This window comes from Carassius carassius, chromosome 33 (assembly GCF_963082965.1).
Source record: "Carassius carassius chromosome 33, fCarCar2.1, whole genome shotgun sequence".
Taxonomy (NCBI): domain Eukaryota; kingdom Metazoa; phylum Chordata; class Actinopteri; order Cypriniformes; family Cyprinidae; genus Carassius; species Carassius carassius.
In genome coordinates this window covers 20,438,536-20,448,896 of record NC_081787.1, presented here as the reverse complement: position 1 = coordinate 20,448,896, position 10,361 = coordinate 20,438,536, and the positions used below count along the sequence as shown (strand labels likewise).

Genomic DNA, 10,361 nt, shown 5'->3' with positions numbered 1-10,361 from the left:
AGTGACTTGGCTAAAAAGAGGAAGTCTAATGAGAGTAGTGTTATCTGTAAAATTGCTAGTCTTTTAGCCAAAAATGTGGAAGATATTACTGATTTTGATAAAGCTGAACTTGCTGAACAGCAACAACAATTAGATAAAATATACAAATATAAAGCTGAAGGAGCTTACGTCCGATCACGCAGAAAGTGGCTTGAGGAAGGTGAGCAAAGCTCTGCTTATTTTTTTCGTTTAGAAAAACAACAAGCTAAAACAAATACAATAAGGAAACTCATGATTGATGGAGTATTAAATGAAGATCAAAAAGTAATTGGAAAATTCTGTTCTAAATTTTACACGGATTTATATACATCTAAATTTTGCCACCAAGATGCAACTGATTTCTTCGAGTCTCTTCAGAACATACAGCAATTAAATATAGTAGATAAAGATTTTTGTGATGCTCCTATTACCACCAATGAGATTGTAGAAGCAATTAATTCATTAAAAAATGGAAAATCTCCTGGCACTGATGGGCTCACCTCAGAATTCTATAAATTATTTAGTAAAAAAATAACACCATTTCTATTACAGGTTTTTAGAGAAAGCATAGAGAAAACATTTCTTCCTCCCACCCTATGTCAAGGAATAATAACTCTAATTCCGAAGCCAAATAAAGATCCCTTTCTTATTGATAATTGGCGCCCAATTACTTTATTAAATAACGACTACAAAATAATAGCTTTGATTCTAGCCAAAAGACTAAAATGTGTCCTAAATTCTATTATTGATGAAACACAGTCAGGATTTCTACCAAACAGACATATTTCAAACAACATACGCTTAATATTAGATCTATTGGACTATTCATATTTACTCCCAAAAGACAAACATTTGCTAAACTACAAAGCATTTGACACATTAGAGAATGGATTTTTGTTTCAAGCACTAAATAGAATTGGTTTTGGTGACTCCTTCTGTAATATGGTCAAAATGCTGTATATGAACAGTAGCAGCTCCATTAAGTTGAGTAACAATACCTCTCCCAGATTCTTCTTGAACCGTGGAGTTAGACAGGGATGTCCAGTATCTCCTTATCTTTTTTTAATTGCAACACAATTTCTTAGTTCGCACATCAAAGCAAGCCATCTAAAAGGCATTAGTATTGGCAATACAGAGTTAATTATTAATCAATTAGCGGATGATACTGTTCTGTTCTTAGAAGACTCTATGCAAATACCTGCAGCCTTATGTATTCTTCATCTCTTCTCTAAAGCCTCTGGCCTATGTCTTAATATTAATAAATGTGAATTATTTCCGTTAAAAGACAGTATGATCTCTTCAATTGATGGTATTGCAATTAAAAACTGTGTTACATACTTGGGTATAAAAATAACCAAAGATAACACTAGATGTTCTGCTAATTTGGACCCAATTGTTATAAATACAATGAAACGGTTTAACTGCTGGCTGCAGAAAGACCTTTCTTTGAAAGGCAGAGGTTTGCTTGTTAAAGCGGAGGGTCTGTCTCGCCTTACTTATGCTGCTCAGTCACTGTTCATTGATAAGAACACTTGTAAACGTATCGATGGAATCTTAGTTAAATTTTTATGGAAGAATAAACCCCACTATTTGAAAAAGTCAGTGATACTAAATGCTCAACAAAAGGGCGGCTTAAACTTCATTGATTTTAGTACACTAAATAACATAATTAAAATAAATTGGCTTAATCGATTCCTTAAAAATCCTACCTCTATTTGGAATATTTTCCCTCAGCATGCTTTCTCGCAACTTGGTGGCGCAAAATTTGCTTTAATGTGTAATTATGATATTTATAAACTCCCTGTCAAGCTATCTAACTTTCACCAACAAGTCCTTCTGGCGTGGAATCTTATTTACAAGCATAACTTTTCTCCTCACCGTTGTTATATATGGAACAATAGGTATATTTTATTTAAGAATAAATCTTTGTTCTATAATAACTGGTTCAATAATGGAATATATCATGTTAGACAGCTCTTTAATAATGAAGGTCTGCTTTTTAGGTATGCAGAGTTTCTTTCAGAATATAATATACCGGTAACTCCCAAGGAATTTGCCACAGTTATGGATGCTATTCCCTCTGGGTTACTTATGCTTTTTAAAAACAATACTCTCTCTTTGGGTTCGTTGTCTTATCCTGAGCTTGTCAACACACCTATTGGCAAGATATGTTTCACTGAAAAAAAAGGAAGAAATTATAAAGTAAGAGTTCTATTCATTGAAAACGTTATTTCTGCCCCTCCTGCAATCTCATATTGGAACTAGGCTTTTTGATAATTTAAATTGGAAAAATATATGGTCCATACAGCATACATTTTTCCTTACAAACAAAGTAAAAGAAATATCTTTTAAATTAGTTCATAATATTTACCCAGTCAAAAGTTTTCTTCAGAAAAAATTCAGATCTGATTTTGAAACTAATTGCTCCTTTTTTCAGAATGACACTGAAACTCTTCTTCACTTGTTTTGGTCGTGCAGTTACACTCAGAAACTTTGGAAAGATGTTAGTTGGTTTATCTCAAGAAATATCTTGCAAAATTTTTCTATGAAGCCCCAAATTGTTATATTTTGATTTTTTATAACAGATTCTAATGCTTGCCTTATAATAAATCTAATTATTTTCCTGTGCAGATTTTATATTCATAAATGTAAATTCTCAAACTGTAAACCAATTCTTTTGGTATTTTTGCACGAGATAAAACATTATTTAAATACAATCTCGTCATCTCTTAACCCAAAAGCGATCAGAACTTGTCAAATTTGTACGACTTATGGACTCTTTGACTTGTTAAATGTTTAGATTTTCTTTCATGTGAGTAATGCCCTCTTTCTTTATCCTTCTGCTTTTTGGTAATGTTGTTTTTCTTTTTTAAACACGTTTTTTTGTATTATGTTGTTGAAATGTTCTCTGTCTCTATATTTTTATTTATTTATTTTTTGTTATTTGAAAATTATTGTTGTGTTCTAACTGTTTAAATAATTAAAAAAAAAAATTAAAAAGAAAAAAAAAAAAACATGTTCACTACCGAGGGACTCTCAGCGGTAGGCTAGCAGTGTTGCTAAGTCCGTTTATTATAAGCGACTTTAGGCTTGTTTTCTGTAAAGTCGCATACAAATATTGGTGGTCGCGTTTTTTTGGGCTTGTTTCTAAAGTGTAGTTGCTTATTTTGGGCTTGATCCCAGCTCCATAATAACTTATCAAGCAGATATGTTCTATATGTTATTTAAACGTAGGAGTTCTAGCCTGTTCTCTCTCTCCCTCCACTTTCCCCATACAGGAGACGGCGAGAGTTTTTTCCCACCCACATCCTGCTTCTTTTTGGCTCTGACCCAGATGGCAACGAGTACTAGCCAATCAGAGGCAGAGCAGGGCCATCTGTTTTTTTTTTCTGGTTAGGAAAACATCGTCAGTGAGTGACATAAACTTTAAATAAATGCGCGCGAGTTGCGACTGATGGTGACTGACTGGACTGTAAGAGAGTTTTTTTAAATGAAGAATTTGTGAATTCAGGATGATATTTATTTGTGTGTGCAAATTTTATTTATCAGATGTTTACCGTGTATCAGTAGTGTAGCCAGAAAAGAGACTCTGGATGTGCATGAAAATCTGGGTGTGCCACATTTATTGTCAGATTACTGTGCAAAATTATGGTATAGTATTTTTGTCGCACTGCTTCCGTCCAACCATACTCCTAGTGGTAATTTGCAGGTCGTGTCAAAATGTAGTTAATTGTTAAGTGTAAGAATTTTCTTCCAAATACGATAATTTTGAACTTCTGGTACGATACTTGGACATTTCCAATCTGGCAACATTGTCTGTTGATGTTGGGCCGGGGAGGGAGAAACATCCTCATCAGGTGTAACGTTGGGCCTTGTGTCCGGCTGTCCATCAAGCCAAGTTTTTTTGCTAAAAAAAAAATTAAGAAAGGAGCTCTGCGACATATTGCTAGCTGGCAATGTGCTATCAAAAATTATCTGTTTATGTCATAGACTGCTGGGGTCACAGTCAGCTGCTGTTTGCTGATTGGTTGGCAGTCCAAATGTCGGCAGATATATTTTAACAAAAATAATTTAAAATGTAAATTACATTTTAACATTTTTAGCATTATTGCACCATATATTGGATTCTTATTTCTGTGCCCCTGAGAGTATGATTTAGAATGTTCAGTGGCATCACAGAACTGCCAGATTCAAACATCTTTCGCGCGTTGGCTGGCGCTGAGCCAGAGACGGACGCGCTCAGCGTTTGTCATATATCACAATTAATATGCAGTGTTTTCAACCACATAATGTTTATTTTAGGTTTCATAAATTTAAATACACATAATCACTAGTAAAACAATATATTGGTAGTTTGTAAAATACACACACATGTCTATGGAAGCAGCAAAAACTATCTAATCAAATGTAATTTGCCGACGTGTTTTATTCATATATCAGACACACATAGCAGAACAATAAAGTTTACTCTATTCTTCGTCCAGTTCAACAGCCACTTACTTTCATGTATTTCGGGAGAAACTGGGGAATTCAAGTGCTGTAACCGTAACGTTACGTTAAATCCCGCTGACAGGACTCTGAACTGCAGCCACGCAGCGCTCATCTCGTTATAGATCAAGATAATTTATAAAGGTTTTTAAACGAAGAATCAGAATATCAGAAAGTTGACATGGTAAGCAAGTTTGTGTATATATTTTAATAAAAAATGAAAAATTAAATAAAACGAATACCGATACATCTGTTAGTGGCTGCGGTGTGTCACGTGACAATCATGACGCGTCGCCAAGGAAACAAGGGGTCAGTTAAAATATTTGTAATTTACGCGTGAAAGGGTTGATTTAAAAATATTTATTTTCTAAGTAAACAACAATAGCCCAAGTTTAGTAAACATTTTTTATTGAGACTATAAAAAATTATTCTGCATCTATTTTTAGGTGTGCAAGCTGCCACTGTGGGACACCCTGGCTACGCCACTGCCGTGTATATAATGTACTCGGTAACTTACATCAGTCTATATTTGATATCCCATCAGTTTTCTAATGTTAAATAATGTTAAAAGGTGGTTTAACTCCTTCTTGTGGTCATTGTCCTGAAGCTCAGGGGGGAGAAAAATAAATAAACTGTAACGTGTGTGCAGTTTTTTAAAACTGTGCACAGTTTACCAATCTGTCCACATGGATGTAAATAGGCAATCTGTACCCACAGTTTAAAATCCGTCCCCACGGATTGTAAAACCGTGCACACAGTTTATTTATTTTTCTCATCCCGGAACCTAGGGGGGCTCCGTAGAAAAAGTCGCTTGTTTTGGGCTTGTTTTCACATGCCTGGTTGCTTATTTGTCTCGCGAGATCTGGCAACACTGTAGGTTAATAGATGATTAGAGCTTCGACTCCCGCTGTCGGGACTCGGGAGTGATTATTACTAAAGACCAGAATCTCCCGCGGTCCGGTCTGCTGTGATTATTCCCATCTCACGAGACCGCCGCTTATGTTGTTGATCTCCAGGAAACTAAAAAGCTTGGGTTACACCTCCGTTTTCGTGGGGAAGGCGAAAAACTTAATTAAGTTCTTTTAGAATCTGCAGGAATAATTATATTTTCCACTCATCGGAAATATCGACCTCTGGAGTTTCTAATCCACTTGGTGATCCGCGCCGAGGCCCGTATGCGGCGCATCATGTCCGGGTGCATGTGAAAAGAGTGTCGCATTTGTTTACACTTTAACCTGATTTGATTTGGAGGCAGGAAATTAGCGTAAACATGCCCGGTGCGCGCGAGATCGGGCTGGTGGGCGTCGCGCTCGCGCTCACGGGAGGCGTCGCATGCGCTGTGTGTTACCTGAGGAGGAAAACACTTGAACCTGAGAAAACAGAGAAAGAAGGGCTGAATGGGGACGGGAGCAGAGGAAAGCACGTGCATAAAGTCACCAAGACCGACACTGCACTAGAAGCGCCAGTAATATCAAAGGTTTGTAGGCTTTATCCTCTCGGTGTTTTGGTTGCACGCGAGGCCTCAAAGCAGAACGTTCTGCAGAAGTGAGAAGAAAAAAACAATCCAGAGAAAACAAATGATTTTACATATCTTTAATAAATATTATTATAATATTTAATGCTTAACAGGTGCTAAATAGATCGTGCAGTTTGTCGCGTATCTTCATAGTAATATAGCAATTCGTCGTATTATATAATGCTAATCCTTAAAGCTGATGTAAATGATTAAAAATGTCATGCAACTTTAATATTTCCCTAAATTGTAATCAATAAACATGATCAGAATATGAAATGCTTAAAAAGATACTTTAAGTACGTGCAAATAACATTATAATTTATAATGCTAGATGCAAATAGGTAAAATATCATGCAACATATATTCATATTTTCATTAAAAAAGGAATCATTCACATAATGATTGAATAGGATACAATGCAAATGGCCACATATAATATTATGATATTAAATTTGATTAATATTGTTTTTAAATGTTAATATTTTTAACAGTATAATTTATCTTGCTTAACAGAAGCTTAAAGTAAATGCAGAATAACAGAAATGTCATGTAATAATAATAATAATAATAAATGTATATTAATATGCTACATATATTTCAAGATATAAATAATGCTACTTGAAAGTTAATATTACGAAATAATTATGATTTTTATTTTTTGTTTTCAAGTAATTTTAAAGTGTTACATGGGAGCTTATTTTAAAAATTCACTCAAGATAAATTTGCATGCAGCATTTCCATTTTTGAGCACTGTGCATTGATCAAATTAACTGCTTTTGGTTTATTGTATGGACCTCCTGTAGTAAAATCTGTCTCTTCCTGTGTGTCAGTGTGAGACATGAAGCAGCTGTACTCTCCCGTCATGTTCTGATTTCAGTAAAGTAATGTCATGTTTGTTCTCTGTGTTCTCAGCCCAGGACAGCAGGTACTCAGGTGCTGGTACTGGGTCTGGACGGGGCAGGAAAGACTAGTTTACTACACTGTTTTGCAACAGGCAGCCTGGAACAAGACGTGTGTCCCACTCAGGGCTTCAACGCCATCTCCATCAACAAGGAAGAGCTTCAGATCGAGTTCTTAGAGAGTAAATACAGCTCATTTACACACATTGTGATTACTGTAAATAAAAAAAGCAGCATGCTGCTTGCAACACCAAACTGATGCAGTAGGTTTGAATCCAAAGGAAATGCATGCATTGATTAAATAAATGCACGCAAGTAGCTTTGGAAAATATGTTAGTACCGCCAATTTTTTTTACATTTTATAATAATAAAAACATTTTAAATTGGGTTTTATTTTTGCATCTTGTATATTTAAACGTTTTTGTAGTTTTGCTGAGTTTGTAATTTTTATTTTTGTTAAGTCTGTAGTCTTTATTACGTTTTAGATTTAAGTTTAATTTAGAATAGCTATATCAGTACTAAATGGAAGCTTGTTTCCACCACGAAGGGAAAAATAGCAGAAAAAAATATATATATCTTACAATTCAGACTTCTTATTTCCTTAGAACTCTGAGAAGAAAACTGTAACTAGATATCAACCCGCTATTGCAAGTAAAAAAGTCAGTATTTTTTATTCTGTGGCAAAAAAAAAAAAAACAGATTTGCAAGATATAGATTTAAAATTCTGAGAAAAAAAGAATTGTGAGATGTAAACTGAGTTGCAGGAACGTCAGAATTCTGAAGTCATGTAGAACTGCAAAATATGAATGCACAATTGTGAGCAGAAGTGTCCAAATTGTAAGCTATATACCCTCGAAAAAGTCTTGAGTTGAGGTAAAAAGTCACAGTTACCTTTTTTTAATTCCTTTTTTGGGGAAAAAACAATTCCGAGGAAAAAGTCTATATTGCAAGATATAAGGACTAATTGTGAGAAGGTCATAAATCTGAGATTATTTCTCACAATTGTAAAGATAAAAAGGAAACAGGCTTCCATGATTCTTCAACTTAAATAGAAATGAGAAATGGTGAGAAGTTATTAATTTAAGAAAGTATATTTTACGTTTAAGGTCTTATTTCAGTTAACAAAAATAACCCTGTCTTGCAGTGAATAATGTGACGTTGTAATCGTGTCTTTTGTGCGTCCTCTGTCATGCAGTTGGAGGTACGGAGAAGCTGCGTGATTACTGGCGGATGTATTTGTGTAAAGCGCGTGTTTTGGTGTTCGTGGTGGACTCGTCTGACCCCGAGCGATTCCCTCTGGCTAAACGTCTCTTGGACCAGCTCCTTTCGGCCGACCCCTGCCTGCCTCTAGTGCTGCTCGCCAACAAGCAGGTGAGAGCGTCTGTTGCATGAGCTCTGTAATCCACTCTCAGCACGAGCCGTCTGATGGAGTGCGTGTCAGGACCATCTGGACACTCAGAATTGAGGTTAAGGTGCTGACGCACACGAATGTTCTTGCAAACACATCTGGTGTGACAGACGGGCCATAAAGTCAAAAAAATGATAATCAAAATGGCCCATGAAAAATTATATTTTCTGGCATTTTGTCGATAATTATAGTTAGACCTTTTGCTGAGGGTGTTTTTGTGATCTGATTTTGGCCTGTTGTTGACATTCTGTGCAGTGATGAGTTCACAGCAATTACAGAAATCAACGGGAGATATTTTAATACTTAAATGAAAAGGTTACCCAAAAATGAAAATTTGCTGAAAGTTTATTCACCCTCATGCCATCCGAGAAGCAGATGAGTTTGTTTCATCATCAGAACAGATTTGGAGAAATGTAGCATTACATCACATCACTCATCAATGGATGCTCTGCAGTGAATGGGTGCCGTCAGAATGAGAGTCCAAACAGCTGATAAAAACATCACAATTCCAGTCCATAAATTAATTTTTTGTGAAGTAAAAAAGTAAGTTTGTAAAAAATAAAAATCCATCAAAACATTTTAAACTTGAAAACATGGCTTCTGGCTAGTAGTCCTTTATTTCTAATAATGCTTCCTCCACAGTTAAATATGGGATCTAGAAGAAAACTTATACATTGGCCTTTTCACCCCCATATATTGAATTTTGGGGTCACTCTAATAGGCTACATGATGCAAAAATGTGAGTATCAAGTCCTGTGTATCAATACATGTGGCACAGCCCTGTTCCTGTTCTTTTTGGACTAATTGATTAGTGCATGTTTTTCTGTTATTAGAAACACGGTCCTGTGTCAGGATCTTACACATGCTTTGCTCTCTCTCATGCAGGATGTCCCCGGGGCCCGTGGGATCACTGAGCTTTACGAGGCACTGGATTTGGGTAATGTTGGTGACGGGCACCGGCTCAGTGTGATCGGTACTCAGGTGAAGAAGGGAAAGTCTGGGGCCAGCGCCGGTGTGCAAGATGCTCGTGACCTCATCATAGAGATGATGTCAGATGATTGACCACCGACTACATAACTTAAAATAGTTTCCTTTGGTCCCAGTTATGTAGGGCTTTACAGTCACCAAAGAGTCTTCAAACCAAATGACAACAAATCAGCCTGTTCTTGTAGTAGAAGAGAGACTAGCTGAAATAATCTTAATGACACTAAAACATTATGATTGCTATAACTGAGAAAGAAAACCGAGCATTTTGAAAAAGATGCCAAAGATGTTTTTCAGTGTATTGCTGCTGCTGTTGTAATTGTGGATTATGGGATGTTTGATTATGAGTTAACTGATACAGTCTTTGCTTTGGTTTATGATGTAACTTGCTGATTTGTCAGTAAGAATAGTCTGTAATCCAGATGACTGTTATTTTTATAACTTTTGACCTTTGTGTCTTTAAATGGCTTTTTGTTGCCAGAAATCGAGTGAAGATTTGAGCAAATTGGTAATTATCTTTTGATAACCATTAAATATGAATTGAAATGACTGAATTGTGTTTGTCATTTTTGTAACAAAAACCCCCTGATGTTATTTTTACCATCAGTGACATCATGTTTAGAATCTTTAGAATTGCTGGAATCCTATTTTCAGTTGTGTTTATGATGTCATGGACTGTTATTTCAGGGGGGTATTCCAGAAAGCAGGGTTAACTTACCGTGAACTAAAACCTGAACTCTCGGTTGATTAACCCCAAACCTTGCTTACTCGAGGTATGTGGTTCCAAAAACTCGTCCGGGAGTAAGTTAATTCAACTCAGAGTATGTTCCTGGTTAAGACTCAAGACATTCTCAACAGAGCGACGAATCGACTAGTCACTATAGAAACGGACGCTAAGAAAAAGCTCGCCATGCTGTTTCTTTCATCTTCTTTTGTTAATTAGTTGTTTACATGCTTGGAGCATATCGCCACCTAATTGATGGCTGTGCAATCATTTTTAATTGTTTCCATTTAATCTTTAATACTTGAGAATGTGAATTATATTGTT

At 35.9% G+C, this 10,361-nt stretch overlaps 1 protein-coding gene across 1 annotated transcript; it reads left to right on the top strand.

The window, feature by feature from the left end:
* The first annotated feature begins 5,396 nt into the window (after positions 1 to 5,396).
* Positions 5,397 to 9,862, top strand: LOC132113942 (ADP-ribosylation factor-like protein 9). Its single transcript, XM_059522003.1, has 4 exons — positions 5,397 to 5,983; positions 6,935 to 7,103; positions 8,117 to 8,292; positions 9,215 to 9,862. Exons 1-4 carry the CDS (start codon positions 5,777 to 5,779, stop codon positions 9,389 to 9,391), a joined length of 729 nt encoding a protein of 242 aa, XP_059377986.1. The 5' UTR covers positions 5,397 to 5,776; the 3' UTR covers positions 9,392 to 9,862.
* The last annotated feature ends 499 nt before the right edge of the window (positions 9,863 to 10,361 follow it).

Excerpts from the sequence above, each read along its gene's own strand:
- LOC132113942 (XM_059522003.1), top strand. The coding sequence starts at position 5,777 with ATGCCCGGTGCGCGCGAGATCGGGCTGGTGGGCGTCGCGCTCGCGCTC. Across the intron at positions 5,984-6,934 it reads AAGCGCCAGTAATATCAAAG|CCCAGGACAGCAGGTACTCA; the intron begins GTTTGTAGGCTT and ends CTGTGTTCTCAG. Across the intron at positions 7,104-8,116 it reads TCAGATCGAGTTCTTAGAGA|TTGGAGGTACGGAGAAGCTG; the intron begins GTAAATACAGCT and ends TCTGTCATGCAG.